We start from the raw sequence: 18,194 nt of genomic DNA, 5'->3' as shown, positions 1-18,194 counted from the left end.
TGTGAGCCACCAGTTTCACCCTTAGGTATTTACCCAGGAGTAATTCTCTCTCTCTCTCTATATATACATAATATATATAATATATATAATATATATTATGTATATACATATATATTATATATACATATATAATATATATATTATATATACATATATAATATATATATTATATATATATAATATGACTATACAGAGGGTGCCAAAAAATGTTTACACATTTTAAAAAAGGAAAATTGTATTAAATTGTAATACTCAATATATACCGATAACAAAAGATGAATACAAGTCATGTGTATACATTTTTTGGCATCCCAGTATATACATATGCAAATGAATGTGTGTGTGTGTGTGTGTGTGTGTGTGTAAAAGAAAAAAATGTATATATGCACCAGGGGTGCCAAAAAAATGTATACAAGTGGACACTGGTCGACATTGCTCAAGCAGTAGTTCGCCGTAATCAGAAGTGTCTAGACGCTAATGATAACCCTTTGAGCACCTCTTGTAATTGCAGAAGTCAAACCTGACTTATATTCATCTTTTGTTATCGGTATATATTGAGTATTACAATTTTAATACAATTTTCCTTTTTTAAAATGTGTATACATATTTTTGGCACCCTCTATATATGTATACAAAAGAATGTTCACAGAAGCTTTATTTGTAAAGTCCCAAATTGGGAACACCAAAATATCTATCAAGAGGAGATTTGGGGTAAATAAATTCTGGTTATGTTCATATAATGAAACATTACTCAGTGATGAAAAGGTAACGAACTACTGATACAACATGGATGAATCTCAAAATTATTTTGTCGAATAGACAAAACCAGACAGAAAATAGTGCTAACTGTATATGAAATTGAAGAACAGGCTATACTGAAAGAATTCAACAGTGCTTGCTTTGAGGTTTCGAAAGATTAACTAGAAGAGGGCGCAAGGGAATTTTCTTGGGTGATGGAAATGTTCTCTATCTTCATTGAGGTGGTGGTTACATGGTTGTATACATTTGTCAGGACTTATTGAACTGTACACTTAAGATCTGTGCATTTGTAAATTCAACTTGAAAAAGGCAATATTTTCTTACCAAATGATTCCTTTTTCTCATTCGAAAATTTGATTTTACTCCAAAGATCCGCTTTAAATGTTTTTATAATGCACAATGGCTTGTATTTCTCTTTTTATTTTTTTATCTTTGTTTTACTTATTGTGTTTATATTACAAAACTTAAGAGTTAATCATGCACTCTTCTATGATCTGTTTTTTCTGATGTTGATGTCCTTGACCCTCAACTAGATTTCACTTCCTGAGAAAGATGGACTTGAAACTCCAATGATAGTTAAATATTTGTCTCTTTTGTTAGTTTCTTTTTTTTTTTACTCTTTGCTTATTATGAGGTTGTGTTATTAGTTAGGTACATACAAATATATAAGTCTTCAATATTTTTCTGTTGGATTAACCCTGTTATCATTATGACATGCCCCTTTATCTCTAATAATACTTATTGCCTTAAAGTCTATTTTGTTTTGGTTTTGCTTGGTATGTATAAAATATTTTGTTTTTATATGTTATCTTTTTTTCCTGTCTTTTTATTTTCAACTGTTCTCTGTCCTTATACTTAAGGTGTGTCTTTTGTAATGAGCATATAACTGGATTTTATTTTTTTAATCCAGTCTGAAAATCTTTGTTCTTTAAATTTTTAGTCTTTGTATGTTTAATATAATTACTGATATTGGATTTACATTTACCATGTATTTGTTTCCTCTTTGCCCCATCTGTTTCTTGGGTTTTTTTCCTCCTTCTTGGAATTGGTATTATTTAATATTTGTTATTATTCCATTTTTCCCCTTGAATAATTTGTTAGCTATATATTCTTTAATGTGATTACCTTGAAAATAACTTCATAAAAGACGAGATTTCTATTTCTTTTTTCTTCAATGCTTAACAATTAAGGAAATCAAATAGATATTTTCAATAAATTCTTCTAGGTTTACTCTAGTCCCTTAACGTTTTTAAAGGACCTGAAATATTTTTATGAATACAGTGTTTAAATAAATTATTTTGACTGTTGTTTTTAGAATCACACCCAGAAAATTTGATACTGTTCAAGCATCTAAGAATTGCAAAAGTGGAATTATCACCAGTGATGTTGGAGACTTAACTTTAAACAAGAGAGGAGTACGGACATCGTTTACATTTAGGAAAGTGAGGCAAACACCCTGTCACTGCGGTAAGTATATGATTTTGGTTCTGTTGTAAAATGGAATAAATCTAGTACAAAAATCTGTTCAAGTCCCATCAGAACCAAGCAGAACTTTGTTTTAACTTCTCTAATGGCATTTCCCACCTTGAACCTGGTATTGTACTTACATGTACTTTCCGGAATTACCCCCACTAGAATTTGTATCCCTTGAAGCCAGGGACTGCTTGTTATGCATCATTTCCCCCCAAAACATTGTACTTCAGCATAGTTGGATGCCAAATAAATATATATATATATATATATATATATATATATATATATATATATATATATATATATTTATAAACATATATAATATATATATATATATATATTTTAATTGAAGTCACAGTTAAGTGTGCTACAATCATAGGACTTTAAAAAAGAGGTTTTGTTGAAAACAGCTTGTCAGGTTTCTAAACTACTTCTCATTAACCCAACAGGGAAATTGGAGATGACAAATTGTTCTAAGTAGATAACTTTAAGGCTATAAAGAGTGGTTTACGTCAGTTTGGAAAGCTAGATGGTAATAGAAGAAATGCTCAAAAACTTGTCAAGAAGATGTTATTCTGAATTGTCTACACAAGTACATTATGACCTATATTTCTTAAACTCAATGAACAAAACCACTTTCGTTTATTCTAAGATGACAGTGATAATAAGATCCTTTTTCCTTCCTGGGGGTTTCAGTTACAGGCGATATCTAGCAAAAGCTTTTGGAGTTAGTCATAATCTTAAAAACATTTTAAATTAAAAACCCTTATTATAAGATGTTATCCTGTTAGAAAACTGGAAATCTACATTTGATATCTTTTAATAAATATTTTATTTTTATTTTTTATATTCGTTATATTGATGGTAGTGAAGTTTTAAACAGGTTTTGTTTCTTTTGCTAAGAGTGTCATCAGGGCCTGAAAACATGAAAATTTTTTTTAATCAATGAAAAGATGTTTATTAAGTATTTGGTCTAACATTGCCAGTAACTTTACAAAGTATAGAAAGGTAAAGTATGGCACTTGTTCTTAAGGAAGTTGAAGTCTAATTGGAGAGACAAGTTAGTTTTCTTATGCAAATATTTCTTGGTTATGGGCATTAATTAAATGTAAGGGTTGCTATAAGAAGCTCTGATTGTATATTCAGTTTATAGATTTTTTTTAAAGTTCAAGGCCATCTTTGGATAATTTTGATCAAAATTGTGGATTTTAAGCTAAAGATTGGTACTCCCTTTAGATAACTTAGATATTCATAATTTCCAAAAGGATAACATTTTACTAAGACTAGTGTAGTGTAATTGTAATTCTGATTTAACCACCATAATGTAACCCATTTGTTTTCACATGTATGTTTTAGAGCACTCAAGCTTTCTGGGTTTGCCATTTTCTTAAACGTCCACTTAAAATGTTTAGAGCTTCACTTCACACATTGTAGGGACTAGATACTCTCATCCCCATTCTAGGTTTTCTCAAGGTTTGACATACTCTAGGTATATTTAGGGAAAATTTCTGAAGCCATCAATGCCTATAGCCCAATTCTATTCTAATTATGATTTTAGTCTTGTCTGTGCATTCCCTGGCATTCCCTGGGAATACTACTCTTCCTTCTTTTATTCTCTAGAATACTACCCATAAAAAGATGTTGTGTGTCACAAACTTTTGCTGAAGACAAAGGAAATTATAGCACAGCAGAGAACAGGCAAGGATTTAAAATAAGGATTAGACATTATATCAGAGAACGGGAAACAGCAAAATTAATCATATCCTAAATTTGCTCTTGTCATTTCCTCTACTTGGTGGTGTTCTCCTTAGGAATCGCTCATTCTATGGAAGAAAGCAATGCAGTGTAGTCATGGAGAACGTGAGCTCTGGAGTCTCCACTGCCTGGGTTCAAATCCTGGCTCTGTGACTTACTATCTTTTTCACTTTGGGATTGTGATTTAGCATTCTGTGCTTCAGCTCCTTCATCTGTAAAATGGGTGTAATCGTGTCTATCGCATAGTTACTGGGAGAATTGAGACAATGCATATAAACTGCTTCAAATAGTGTTCATGAAACACTATTGTGATTATTGCCAAATGACATTTTGCTTCTAGGTCTTGTTCTTCTGAGAGTCCTAGTGCCTCCCCCAGAACACCTATCTCCTTTACCTGCCACAAGTAAAACCCTAAATCTTAACTTAGCTAAATTTCTTCTGGTTAGGCCAGGCCCATCAGGATGCTTTCCTGAATAAGAGGACCCTTAATCCCAAGGTGAAATAGGCATCTACATTATAAGGCATGCAGAATTGCAGTCATGTTTTGTTGCAAATGGATTTTTCCCCCTTCTTTTTATATTAGATCCATCACACATTTAATTGGACTTGCTAGGTAAGAGCTACTTTTTTAACTGAGAAGTCAGAGCCTACTTATCCCTAATCACCCAATTTGGATTGATTTGCTTTTTCTTTTTAAAAAAATCACGAGACCTTATGAATCATTTGGATAAAAAGAAAAGGTTTATATTGCCTTATCCTTTCATTAGGTTACCCTTTGGTCCGTGACAGCCAGATGAAGGAGCCTCCCCCATCATTTCCAGAGAATGATAAAGAAGCCTCACAACTGGAGCAAGAATATGTCCACCGGGTTTACGAAGAGATCGCCGGGCACTTCAGCAGCACGAGACATACCCCTTGGCCACACATCATGGAGTTTTTGAAAGCCTTGCCAAGTGGTTCGTTAGTGGCTGATATTGGATGTGGAAATGGGAAGTATCTTGGCATCAATAAGGAATTATATATGGCAAGTAATGTTGTTTCTGGCTTTCTTTCTACTTTATTTGTAAGGGTTATTATCACCTCCTTCCTCGTGATATAATGCTGTTTTTTAGATCGCAGAAAAGTTATAACCAGCAAATTGAAAATTAATGAACATTCCCATTCTTTTTTGTTCTCCTAGAAATTTACGGGCATGCTGTTGCTTGTGGTTTTTTTCTCCCTTTAGATTTTGCTTTCTAAGCAGATTATTTTGTTAGTAAAACTATCTTATATAAACTCCTTACACATTAGAAAGGATTTTTATACAAACCATTTTCTTTGCTTAGGTCCTCCTAGGTATGAGAAAGATAAAGCAAACATTTTCACCTATCTTTTATAAGTGAAGAAACTGAGGCTCTCACGTGTTATATTAGTTCCCTGATATCATAATTAGGGAACATAAGTGGAACTGACTCGAAATCCAGTGTTCTTTTACTCATAGTGAAAAAAAAAAAAAAAGATTGCTAGTCATTGGTATCTTAATGTTAAAGAAACTAAGGCTAAAGCAGATTTAAAATTTTGACTGAGGTGACAGTGCTAGACCCAGGATTTGAACCCACTTCTTGTCCCGTACCAAAGTTTCTTTTCAGTTGCTATAATTTCCTTTTCTGCGACTACTCTTTTTTTCTGTTGTGCTAGGAATTAGGAAGTTCTTCCCCCATAGTGCATTGTTGTAAATACTCATGTCACCACAGCTCTGTGAGCACTGGAGCTTCCTTTTCTCAAGATTAGGGGAGCTAGACTAGAGAAGGGGCGTGGGTAAGGAGAACGAGAGCAGTCTCCATTCATGGGCTATTGTAGTATGTCAGATTGCTTATAATTCATTTTTACTTCATCATAGATATTGTGCACCTACATAAAGAAAGTTACTACTACAGTTGAGGAAAGGTAGAGTTTGTGCATTTAGATAAAAGAATAGTTTTTCATCAAGATAAGACAAATATTGTCATGCTTACAATTACATTTTAGTTTAAAGAATAAGGTCTAGTGAGATAAGTTTTTTCATGCTGAAAAGGAAATAAGCTTTTTTTTAAGTTGTGACTTAAAATCACAACTCTGAGTTCAAAACAGTGTGGTATCTTCAGGTGTTTTAGGGTACTGTACAGAAATGTTTCTCAGTAAGCACTGCTCTTGCACTTTCTTGATGATAGATAACCCATGGCTTTATCTAGTTAAGAATTATTTGTGGTTGTGAAACTTGATTGAAGTTAACCTTACTGGCTTAGTCATAATGATAACATTTTTTTACAATTGAGAAAAACAGTTACTTGATGAATAGGTAACTAAACTAAAAGCTGAAGGAAGCTGATTCAAAGTATATATTTAGAAGGAGTGGAAAATCACAATACACTCATCCCCATTACCTACATTCATTTTATCAGCGGAGGTCTGCATGTATTCCTTCCTGTCTGTTGTTCCTGGAGGTTACTGCATTGTCTGTCCTCTAGGGAAAGCTCAGTAAGTGTTGGTTTAATGAATAAACGAAAAGGACTTGGCTAGTTGTAGTTTTCTGGTTTTCATTATACCAAAAATGGAATTATTTATGATAAAAGGGAAGCCTGCTTCTTTAAGCTGCTGAACCTTCAACCTGGATAGAGCAATGATACTGAGTGTATTTTGAGCAGCCATCTTTGAACATAAAAATGTGTGCATTTTTGACATTCATGAGGGGATGTGACCTGAGACATCCATGCTAGGTCTTTAAATGTAGAATATAATCTCAGAATCTAAAACTTTACTAATATCACTTTATCTACAATTTCCTTAACAAAATGCATTTTAAAAATACCAGTTGGGGTCTCATGGAAATAGTTATATGAATTGCTTTTCATTTCTGTAAGAAGTGTATGTTGTGAATCTGTTCTTATCTCATCTCAACCATGACTGAGCTTGCTTATCTCTTCAATTCGGAAATTTTACATTCTGTCTAAGAACCTTTCTTTTTTAGATTTCTTCAGTTACTTTTCATTTCTATCAACTAGCTGTTGACTTTATTTTTAGAGTTAAATTTTATAAGCAAAGATTTTATACTTTCAAGAGGCTTATTGCCTTTATAACAGTACCAATAATAATAAATAAGGTGTACATCTCCAGAGCATGGCCTGCCTCATTCTCTAAGTGATTGTTCTGTGCTTTGATCTCAGTACATTCGATCCAAATGTGTTTCTTAGATAATTACCTAATACGTGGTATGGACTTTCCTGGTTGCTGTAAATAGTTGGGATTACATTAATAATAATGTCAGAGGTCTATTGATAATTATAAGAATTGGAGGTATGTTTATCTAGGCCTCTTCTGTACATTTGTATGTGTTTTTGTTGTTGTTTAACTGTTGACCACCCTTGTAAAGGAACAAACAGAAAGGAAACCAGCATTTAGCTGTGTGCTAAATGCGGTGCTGTATTGTCTCACATATGCGGTGTATGAGATTGGCACTATTGTCTTCATTTTACAAATGGGAAAACTGGTGCTCAGTCAGGTTTGACACACCCAAGGTTAAATGGTGTCAGGGCAAATATCAGAACCTCAGCTCCAACTCCAGAGTCCATACTCTGGTGCTGTGCTAAGAAAGACCTTAAAGGCTAGTTGTGGTGACAGACAACACCAGGCTATAAACTCAGACATGACAGGAATCGTGTCTGTTTTGTTGTCCACTTACTTAGCACGTAATAGAATCTTATTAATGGTTTGTTGAATGGTGAGGAGCAAATTCACCTTCAGTTTCTTACGTGAAAACCAGAATACATACAGTGCTGTGTTCTGCAACCTTGAAGGAATGTAACATCAAAATGGGTGGGCTCTAACTCAGAGGAAGGTCTCTTTCGGATACGTGGATGCCTCTTCATGTCTGGATGCAGGACAAGAGTTTTTGCTCACCCCTTCTTCCACATACTGACAGTAACCAACATTTGCATAGCACTTTTATGGTTAATGAAATATTTATTAAACATCATCTTTGTTTTGTTTGATTCTCATACTGACCTTGAGAAGTCGGTATTTTTATGATGGGAAAAAGAGACTCTAAGATATAAAGTAGCTTTTTTAGTTTGTTCAGCTAGTTATTGCGGAAGCCAGAATTCAAATCTGCATTTTAGTGTGCTCTTTTCACTGTACTTTACTGCCTTTACCTGTTTCTCGGCACTTTATATCCTGCCAGTCTGGGTTTCCTATAATTGCATATTTTCTTAATAGTTTTAAACTTATATTTTTTAAGAGATAAAAATTATATAGCCATAATTCAGAAAATGGATGAAAGGAAAGGTAATACCCTAATAAACCAATTTATTGTGAGAATGTCCTTCCAGTGTTTTTCCCATAAAATTTTTATATACTCATAGTGTGCATAAATTTGATAACTCATTTATATTATTTAATAATATTTCCATTTTGACATGTAACCTTACATAGTTCATGGACTTTATAATATTCTAAGAGGTTGTTGATCTTACTTGACATTTGATTGTGTTCAGTTAGGAGTTATTATAAATAACTGTAATGAACATGTATATTGAGAGACAATGTGACAGAAAGAAATAATATGGATTTTGGGTGTGAGAAAAACCTAGGTTTAAATCCCTGTTCTACTACTTTACTGTTCAACTTGGGCAAATGGCTTATCTTCTTTGAGATGACGTTTCTTCATCTGTAACATGGTGGTAATAATACTTAATTCAAGGTGTGTTATGAGGGCTAATTATATTAATGCAAAGAATCTTTCATACATAGTGGGTACTCAGTGAAAGGCAATTTTATTAGCCTATTTAGCTTTTTCTATATTTTGGACTATTTTCTTAGGATAAATTTTTAGAAGAATAATTATTGCATCAAAAGTTGTGAACATTTTTATCTTCCTTAACAAATGGTTTGCCAAATTGCTTTTTGAAATTGGTTGAGCCAATTTGTACTGTCACTGACGTTTTATGAGAGTAAGTTTTATCACATTATTATCACTGTGGTGTACTTTGGTTTTAAAATTTTTGATACTTTAACAGAAAAATGAAAACTTGTTTTAGTTTGCACCTTTAGTTTGCACTTTGAGTGCACCTTGGATTACTTAGTTGAATATTTTTTAAAATTTTTACCTGTTCTTCCAGAATTACATGTTATGCTTTGTCAAAGATTTAAAAATATACTTTTATAGGAGTGTAAGTATCCATTTTAAGCTCAACCAATATGTTTTTATGTCACTGATCTCCATCCAACACACAGAAGTATGTAGCTTTACCTGAGTCTTTTAATATCAATGAGTATTCAGAAATAAGCCATTTTCGGTCCTGTTGCTGACATTATACAGTATTATTAGGGAGAATTTCAAATACTTGGTACTATCCTTAGTATAAAAACTTAGGAGAATTTAAAAATAGAAAGGGGAGAGAATGAAATAGTGATGATTTGACTATCATATATGGAAGACACGCAAAATAAGTGGAAGATGAAAGTGCTGAGCTGGGCATGAGTCAGGTCACTGACCAGTGGAGAGTCTACATGGAATCTGGTGCCTTATGACTGATATTGCCCCCGCTCTCTTGTTGGCAAAAAGGAGTGCTCTCTACAAATAACCATAAGAGCCTGGTGGGAAGAGAAAGGACATTTGCTCTGATTTTGTTTGGCTGCTGTTCTTGTTCTGTTTTATCTGTGGTTCTCAGATACTAACTTTCCTCTTTTGAATAATTATCAAGCTCTGTGTCTGGGGATTTGTTTTACAAGCAAGTTGGATTTCTTCCTGTTGACTTTTAGCAAGGTATACAAAATATAATGTGTTACTTGAGTGGTATTGTTATCTTGATGGTGGTTCAGTTGCATAGAATATGGATGGAAATAAATAAAAAAATAAGCAAGTTGTGTATCTTACACAGGTAAAGGGAGCAAAGGGAATCGTGTCACTGTTGTTATGAATGGACCCTTAGTACTTTTCCATCTTAAAATATGTCAAAGAGAAATTGGTATACTTTACCTCTAACTTGGTACCTTTTATTATACCTCAGAAATTAATGCATCTCTGGGATAGAATATAGAGGCTGTTTAATACCAATTAGAAATTGAGCAAATTCATACTAGTATGGGTATCATGGCCGTGTGATTTAATTCAGTAAGACTTGTTTGACATGAAGATTAATATTCTTTATTCTCAGATGGATTGAGGGGACCTGAATGATCAGTGTTTACTACATCAAAAATTCAAATGAGTAAATATAAGCTTGAGGTGGCTACTTCTGTTTGATGAAATCTGCTTGTACATATCTTTTCTCTGTTGTGGAGACTGGGTTAATAAGAAATATTTGGGGATGATTAGTAGTGATTTAAAATTTCTTAAACCCTCCCATCCTTTTCTCAATTTACATGTGCAAATTGCGTGCATACATGCATGCTCTCTCTCTCTCAACACACACACACACACACACATGCACACACACGTACACACATGGCATTCTTATAACTAAACAATAAACCTGTGTACAAAAACAATAATAACAAAACTAGACAGAAAATAGGCAGTCCCAGCCTCCAAACACTTCCCATAGAACCAGACACATGCACAAAGCATATGAGGCCTTACCTGCTTGGAGAGATGAAAGGATGTTGCTAGCTGCCTTCAGTGTTTTTATTCCCATAGGATGATTTGGTTGTACTAAAAAATTTAATTAAATGTCATTTTACAGATTTTGAATTCAGCACTTTATTCGTGATATATATATATATATATATGTATATATATACACCTAATATATATATATGTATACATATACATACATATATATGTATATATATATATATATATATATATATATATATATATATTAGGTGTTGAGCAGAACAAGACTCAATAGCTTTAAAAAATGGAATAAATTATTTTGCTTGTTTATTGTTTCGGGATTTTATTTTATGATTGTACAACTAACACATATTGAAAAATATAAAGAAACAGGTGGAAAATCAGCTATTTTCCTGCTATCTGGGCCCTCAGAGTATAGCGTATGTAAGAATGAGAGATAACCTTAGATCCTTTTATTTGTAGCTGCCCCCAAAGACTATATGTCAATGTTTATGGGATAATTTACATTTTTATGTATGATAGATATTACAAAGAGATCTGGATTCTGAATGGTGATCAATTAGATGCCAATTAGACCTCCCATATCTACCAGTGTCGTTTTTATTTTAGTTATTCATTTCCATTCCCTAATTTGAGTTCTGTTTGATACCTATCAAGCTAATAAATGCTGCCCTCTGTAAATTATATATTGTGACTTTGTACTGGCTGTAAGAACTGATAATATGGCCTTAGACCATTTCACAAGGAATATGAAATCTGTCTCAGAACTCTATGGTAAGGAATAAACCCCCTGTTCTTAATTTCTCACGACATTTAAACAAGGTGTTACAAAATTCTTTTTCCGTTATAGATTGGTTGTGATCGTAGCCAAAACCTTGTGGACATTTGTAGAGAGAGGCAGTTTCAGGCCTTTGTCTGTGATGCATTGGCCGTACCCATCCGCAGTGGGGCTTGTGATGCCTGCATTTCCATTGCTGTTATTCACCATTTCGCGACAGCAGTAAGTACTGTCTTTCTCTCTCCAAGAACTTGTAACTAAAGGGGCAGGAATTGTTCATGAATTTTACTGGTTTGGACCCTGTACTAGCTTTTCTTTTCTTTCCATTCTCTTTTCTTGTCATACAATTTGCCCCATTTGTTAAGAGAGCATGTGGAGTGGAGATGAGTTACGTGGGAGTTGTACTTAGTTTACCAGAAACCTGCCGGGACTCTGTTTTTATTGTTGCATGTGTCTGCTTTTCTCTAGCATGGGTCTTACTTATCTTTAAATTTTGATTGTAACAAACAGACTTTAAGAGCCCCTCTAAGCTTCTTCTCTATTTCCCATCTTTCTTTCTCAGCTGTCACTTTCATCCCTGACATCTGAATCTCACTTCTTTCCCATTCTATTTTTCCTCTTTTGCTATTTCCTCAAAACTTCAATACTTAGCTGGTAATAGTATGGCCCTGATGTCTTTAATTAATCATATATTGTTCCTACTTTTAAAATAAGTGAATTTTATATTTTTCTTTTGGAAAAAAATCTTCCTTTTCCTGGTGTCAGTGATTTGTCCCCCAGTCTAAACAATTAGTTTATAGATCACCCTGTACTGGAGTCACCAGCAGTTTCAGTATACCTTATGGCCTTAACTGAATTTAAAACGAAACAGAATGGAAAACCTTTTATGCCTCTATTTTATTAATAGAAATAAAAATTTCCTTTTCCTACTTCTTCAATACTTTTTTTTTTTACTCCTCAATTACAGAACAAAATCCTCCCCCCCTTTTTTCCCTTTTTGTTTATATATTTTGTTAGATATTCTGGGCTGTTCATCTTAATTGAAAACAGTCCTATAGTCAGGTATATTTTCCTGTTCTCCCTATGTCTCCTCCTGGTTGATAAGTGGCAATATGTTTTTTTGCTAGGAGCGCAGAATGGCAGCTCTCCAAGAGCTTGTTCGACTCCTGAGACCTGGTGGGAAGGCACTCATTTATGTTTGGGCAATGGAACAAGAATATAAGAAGAAGAAGTCCAAGTATCTCAGAGAAAACAGAATTGGCCAAGTAAAAAAAGAGGAGATCCTCAATGACGCATCAATGCAAGAGTTGCTTGTGGAACAAATGCCCGGCGTGGGCAATGAAGATTCAGCAAGTTCTGCCCCCTCCATCAGTGACTCTCAGAAGGGAGGATGTAATTCAAGGAAAGTAACTAATTCCAAGCTACCCATTCACACTAACAGGACTTCTTTTCATTCTCAAGACTTACTGGTTCCCTGGCATCTTAAGGGAAACCCTGGTAAAGACAAACCTGTTGAGCCATTTGATCTGAGAGGATCCCATGACCCAAGTCCTGTGTTTCACCGTTACTACCATGTGTTCTGTGAGGGCGAATTGGAAGCTGCCTGCCAGACTCTGAGTAATGTCAATATTCTGCAAAGCTACTATGATCAGGGGAACTGGTGTGTGATTCTTCAAAAGGTCTGATTATCTCTATGAACATCATATACAGGGAAGAAATGCTTAGCCTTTTTAAAAGAGGAGACTAAATTAACTATTTTTAGTTAAAGAGAAAACTTGTACGAAAGTACTAAAGCAGTGTACCTGAGAGAAATTTGGAAGTAGAGATCAGTTAGGAATAGGGTACTACTATTGTTGATCACCTCATTTTATCCATAAATGTACGCTTCTCCTATAGGGAGGAACAGGGATGGTTTTTTAAAGTGATCAAAGTTCATGAAGTATTTGGGATCCTGGGGTAAGAGTACAGCATTTTGAAGGTAGATTTTTGTTATAAAATGTTACTAAATGAATTAAATTATGTAGAATCATAGGGAAGTAATCATATAACATTTTAATAAAGAAAATTTCTATTTAGTAAAAAATTATCTGAAATTTTATCTGTGATTGTTAGCTTCATAAAATCATAGAGGATAAACACTCTGTCACCACACCTTACTAGTATAGGGCATGACACATAGTAGATAAAATTTTAGTCAATCAGATAATACCCATACATCAGTAGGAGCTTCATCCAACAATTATTTATTGAACACCTATTATGTACCAGTTACTATTTTAAGTACTGGGAGGGGAGCAGTCAACAACAAAGAACAAAATCCTTGCCCTCATGGGGCTTACATTCTAGAAGGGAAGACAGACAAGCAAATAAATAAATATAGGCTACATGCCAGATAAATGCCATGGGGAAAAAAATAAAACAAGAGTGGAGTTTTACCTGGCAACAAAAGATTAATTTTAAAGTGCTGAAATAACTACTAATCCTGGCTGTGGTTTATTACCAAGAGTTAATTGGTATTCCTAATGCACTGATCTAGGTGCTAAAGGCAATCCAAATATTCTCTTTTAATAATTCTTTTATGTAAATAAAAAAATGAAAATAGAAAAGTAAGAATTGTCAGTCAGACCTAATTATGCCCTTACAGCCAAAGCTATGGTGTTATTATGGGGTATTTCTAGTTCGTTCATAGTTTGTTCCAGTTCAGGTGCAATCTGGTTATTTTTTTTACAAAATATTTCATAGTTTCCTCACTAACTTACCACTTAGGTCAAGTTTCCAGGAGGAACAAAGGTAGAAAGTTAACCATAGGTCAAATTGTCATGTAGACGAAAAATTTTTTTTTTTAAATATTTTACTCCCAGCATGCATTGCTTTTATATTAGTAATGCTGATGATTACTTAAAAGAAAATTGCTGTGAATGAGGGCTGCCTGACAATTAAATATCTTGTTACTAAATGTTAGTGATACTTACCTTCAGGCATCAAACTTTCGGAAACCCGTGATGATCAATAGTAGGTTTTACATGAGACAATGATTATTTTTCTCATGGAATTTCAATACAAGAATATAAGTGTTCCCTCCAGATGATTTAATGAGGTTTATGATATGGGAAAAAAGAATATAGGGCTAAAAATAGTTTTATTTCTGATACAGATTCTAAGACTTTATATCACAATTTGAAGTTCAACTCATGCTAATAAATTTTAAAATCTAGATAAAATAGGTGGTTTTCTAGGAAGATGCATATACTAAAATTAACTCAAGAAGAGATAGAAAATTGAAGATGTTGAAAAATAGTATAGGAATTCAGAATTTGGCTCTTGAATCAGATTTCCCAAAGTTGAATTCTAGATCTGCCATTATTAGCTGTGGACTCTGGGCAAAATCCTTAACTTTTCTATGCTTCAGTTTTCTTTTTTTTTTTTTAAGATTTTATTGGGGAAGGGGAACAGGACTTTATTGGGGAACAGTGTGTACTTCCGGGACTTTTTTCCAAGTCGTGATCCTTTCAATCTTAGTTGTGGAGGGTGCCGTTCAGCTTCAAGTTGTTGTCCTTTCAGTCTTAGTTGTGGAGGGTGCAGCTCAGCTCCAGGTCCAGTTGCCATTACTAGTTGCAGAGGGTGCTGCCCACCATCGGGGAGACGCCACGTGGCAAGGAAGATAGGTCAGACTTTGTCTAACAGTCAGTGAGGAACTGAGGTCCTTAGTCCATCAACTCATGAGGAAGTGATGTGGCCAACAACCACTGAGTCAGCTGAGCAGCAGATTCTTCCCCATCTGAGGCTTCAGATGAGACTGCAGACCCCAGGTTGACATCTCAATGGCAGCCTGTGAGAGACAGTGAGGCAGAGGACCCAGCCAAACTGTTTCCAGATTCCTGACACACAGAAACTGAGATAATGCATGTATGTTGTTTTAAGCCACTAAGTTTTACAGCAATAACTAATACACTAATCCTTACCATTATAAAAATATGTATGTACAGCTATCAATTTGCATATACATCAGTAATATATTTAGGAGCAACTCCAAAGTGAGGGATTTCTGGCTCAAAGGGAATGTGTATTTGTAAATTTGTTTGATATTTTCATATTACCCATCAAAGAGTTTGTATCAATTTACAGTCCCACTGGCAATGTATGAGATAACTCCCCATCTGAATTTGTTATAAAAATATTGAATTTTGCATATTTGATAGGTGGAAAATCATAGCTCAGGACATTTGTATTTAATGCAAATTATGAGTGAGGTTGAATATATTTTCGTGTATTAAGTCATTTATAATTTCTGTGAATTGTCTCCACATATTTTGACTCAAGTTTTTCATTACTGATTTTTAAGAGATTAGCCCTTTGTGAAATGAGTTTCAAATATTTTTCTGCTTTTTATTTTAATTGTGATATAGTTAGCCATACATACGGCTTTGATGTCAAATTTTCTTTAACGGTCCTGGATTTTGAACTAAACTTAGGCAGATCTTTCACACCTTAAGATACTAAGGAATTGTTTCGTATCTTCTCATCCATTCCCACCCCATACTTAAATTTTAGTAATCTTTTTGGCTTTATTTTTTATGTTTAAATATTTGATTTATTTGGAGTTTATCTTAGTACACAGTTTAACATAAGGATCAAGTTTATTCATTTCTTTCAGATGGCTACTCAGTTGACCCAATACCATTTATTACAGTCTATATTTGTCCCACTGATTTGAGGTGTGATATTTACCAGATAGTTGGATATATTTCTGTGTTTTCTAATTGTTTCATTATTTTTCAGTCTACTCATGTGCTAGTCCTATAAAATTTCAATTGTTGAGGATTTATAATATCTGGTAAGTGTAGTCACCTCCCCATCCCACCAATTGCTCTTCTTCAGAGTTTGTCTGTCTGTTTTGTGTATGTGTGTGTTTGTATTTTTGAATCACCTTAATTTTTAAAACTTGTTGGTATTTTTATTTAGATTGTAGTAAGTTTATATATTAACTTAGGAAGAGTTGATATTTTTATGATGTTCAGTCCTCTAATGCATATATTTTAACTAGGTAATTTTTGTGTTTGTGTGTATAATCTTTAATTTCTGTGTACTAATTTTGTCCCGTCCAGTTGCAGTTTCCAATGAGGTCTTTTATTTCACATATCCAGTCACATCATATGCAGATAGGATAGTTTTAATCCCTCATTTACAATTTTATGACTCTAATTTCTTCTTCTTGTCTATTTGTATTAGCTGATACCTGCAGTACAATGCTAAATAATAGTGAACATAGTAATTATCTCTGTCTTATTCTTGAGTGGAAATGATTGTTGTGTTTCCTGTTAAGCATGTTGCTGGTTTGAGACTGAAATTGCTGAAATTTTACTGTAGTATTTATCCTATTCTTATTGTAGTTTTGCTTAGTTCTTAATTGAGTTTTGTTTAAAAAAGAAAGTTAATTTTTTTTAAATGCTGCTATTTTACCACCCCAAGGATATGTATGTAATTTATATAATTTATGCAGTGATTCTTTCCTAATTAGTATAGTACCCACTAGGCACTATACATAGTTGTTGCAACATTATTGACTCTATTCCTTATACTGTACTTTACATCCCCATGATGACTTGTGACAATCAATCTGTATTTCTTAATCCCTTCACCTTTTTCACCCAGCTCCCCAACTCCCCTCCACTCTAGCAACCATCAGTTTGTTCTTTGTATCTATGAGTCTGTTTCTGTTTTGTTTATTTCGTTCTTTATATTCCACATATAAATGAGATCATATGGTATTTGTGTTTCTAGTCACATTTTAATCCTCAGTAGCCAGCGGTTGCTAGTAGCTATTCTGTGGGCTGCCACACAGATTTGCTGGGCCAGCGTTGATCTTGTAGATGAGGGCAGCGCCCTAGAGGTTGGCCAAGCAACAAGGAACCCGGGCCTTTGGGTGGTAGAGGAGCGCCATCCCTGTCACTACCTACCTTACTACAGTTGGACCTTTATACAAAAGAAGGTTATCTCACTTGAACTGCTGTAGTTTTGAGTCCCTTTTTTTATAGCAGCTTAGCCTATATCAGAATACAGCGATATGACAGAAGGAAGGGAATGTGGCATAGGAGCAGATACTCCAATTCTGAAGGGTGAGGAACATTCTTTTGAAGAAATAGTTTTTAGCTGATTCTTGAAGGTATGAATTGACTCAGTGATCCTATGTATAAACAATTTCAATAACATACCTGTTTCTAAAGTTTTAAATACTGAATATGAAATTTAAAAATCTCTGTCTTTGCTTTACATTTGATATAGACAACAGCTGTCAAATCTTACTCAGAAAAAATATGAGCTCTTTTGTGCCAAGAGAGCAGCATTTCATAAGCTGTAGTTTTTAAGAAGGAAAAAGTACCACTATGGTCATTTGCTGCTGTAATTTTTGGTTGTGCTAAATGCTACCACCAAAGAACTTGCACTAAGGCAATGTAATAAAGGAATGACCTGAGAAGATTAACCTTTGCCCCTAATAACTGAGCCCTCATTTTCCTCGCAGTGCCTGGTTCTAGAACATGTATAGTAATTATCTTTGTGAAACATCGATTAGATATCATCTGTTGAGGGTGGTCATATTAAAATGGAACAAACACAAAAGAGTGTCTAATCATTTAAATTTTGAGCCTAACCAATCAAGTTTCATAGGCTTTTTCTCTGACTCATAATTTTGTTTTTTATTATGCAAATCTGCTAAGTGGATTTTACAATGTGAAAATCATTTGGCATGAGTAAGACTGATTTCTGTGTCTATTAATAATTAGTAGAAAAAAAATCTGTGGAATGACTTTTAAATGGTGGAACCCCTCAGATGTTTGT

At 34.0% G+C, this 18,194-nt stretch overlaps 1 protein-coding gene across 2 annotated transcripts in view; it reads left to right on the top strand.

Annotated features, from left to right (window-relative positions):
• ALKBH8 (alkB homolog 8, tRNA methyltransferase) overlaps positions 1-17,118 on the top strand; it is a 53,374-nt gene extending 36,256 nt beyond the window's left edge. For both annotated transcript variants that reach the window (XM_081061759.1, XM_081061760.1), the window contains 4 exons: positions 2,075-2,226; positions 4,755-5,011; positions 11,430-11,579; positions 12,485-17,118. In XM_081061759.1, the coding sequence (XP_080917885.1) occupies positions 2,075-2,226; positions 4,755-5,011; positions 11,430-11,579; positions 12,485-13,042 (1,117 nt within the window). In that variant the 3' untranslated portion in view covers positions 13,043-17,118. The remainder of the gene's footprint in view (positions 1-2,074; positions 2,227-4,754; positions 5,012-11,429; positions 11,580-12,484) is intronic.
• The last annotated feature ends 1,076 nt before the right edge of the window (positions 17,119-18,194 follow it).

This window comes from Rhinolophus hipposideros (assembly GCF_964194185.1).
Source record: "Rhinolophus hipposideros genome assembly, chromosome: 10".
Classification (NCBI taxonomy): Eukaryota; Metazoa; Chordata; class Mammalia; order Chiroptera; family Rhinolophidae; genus Rhinolophus; species Rhinolophus hipposideros.
Note: the sequence above shows the minus strand (reverse complement) of the source record. Positions and strands in the feature narration are given on the sequence as shown.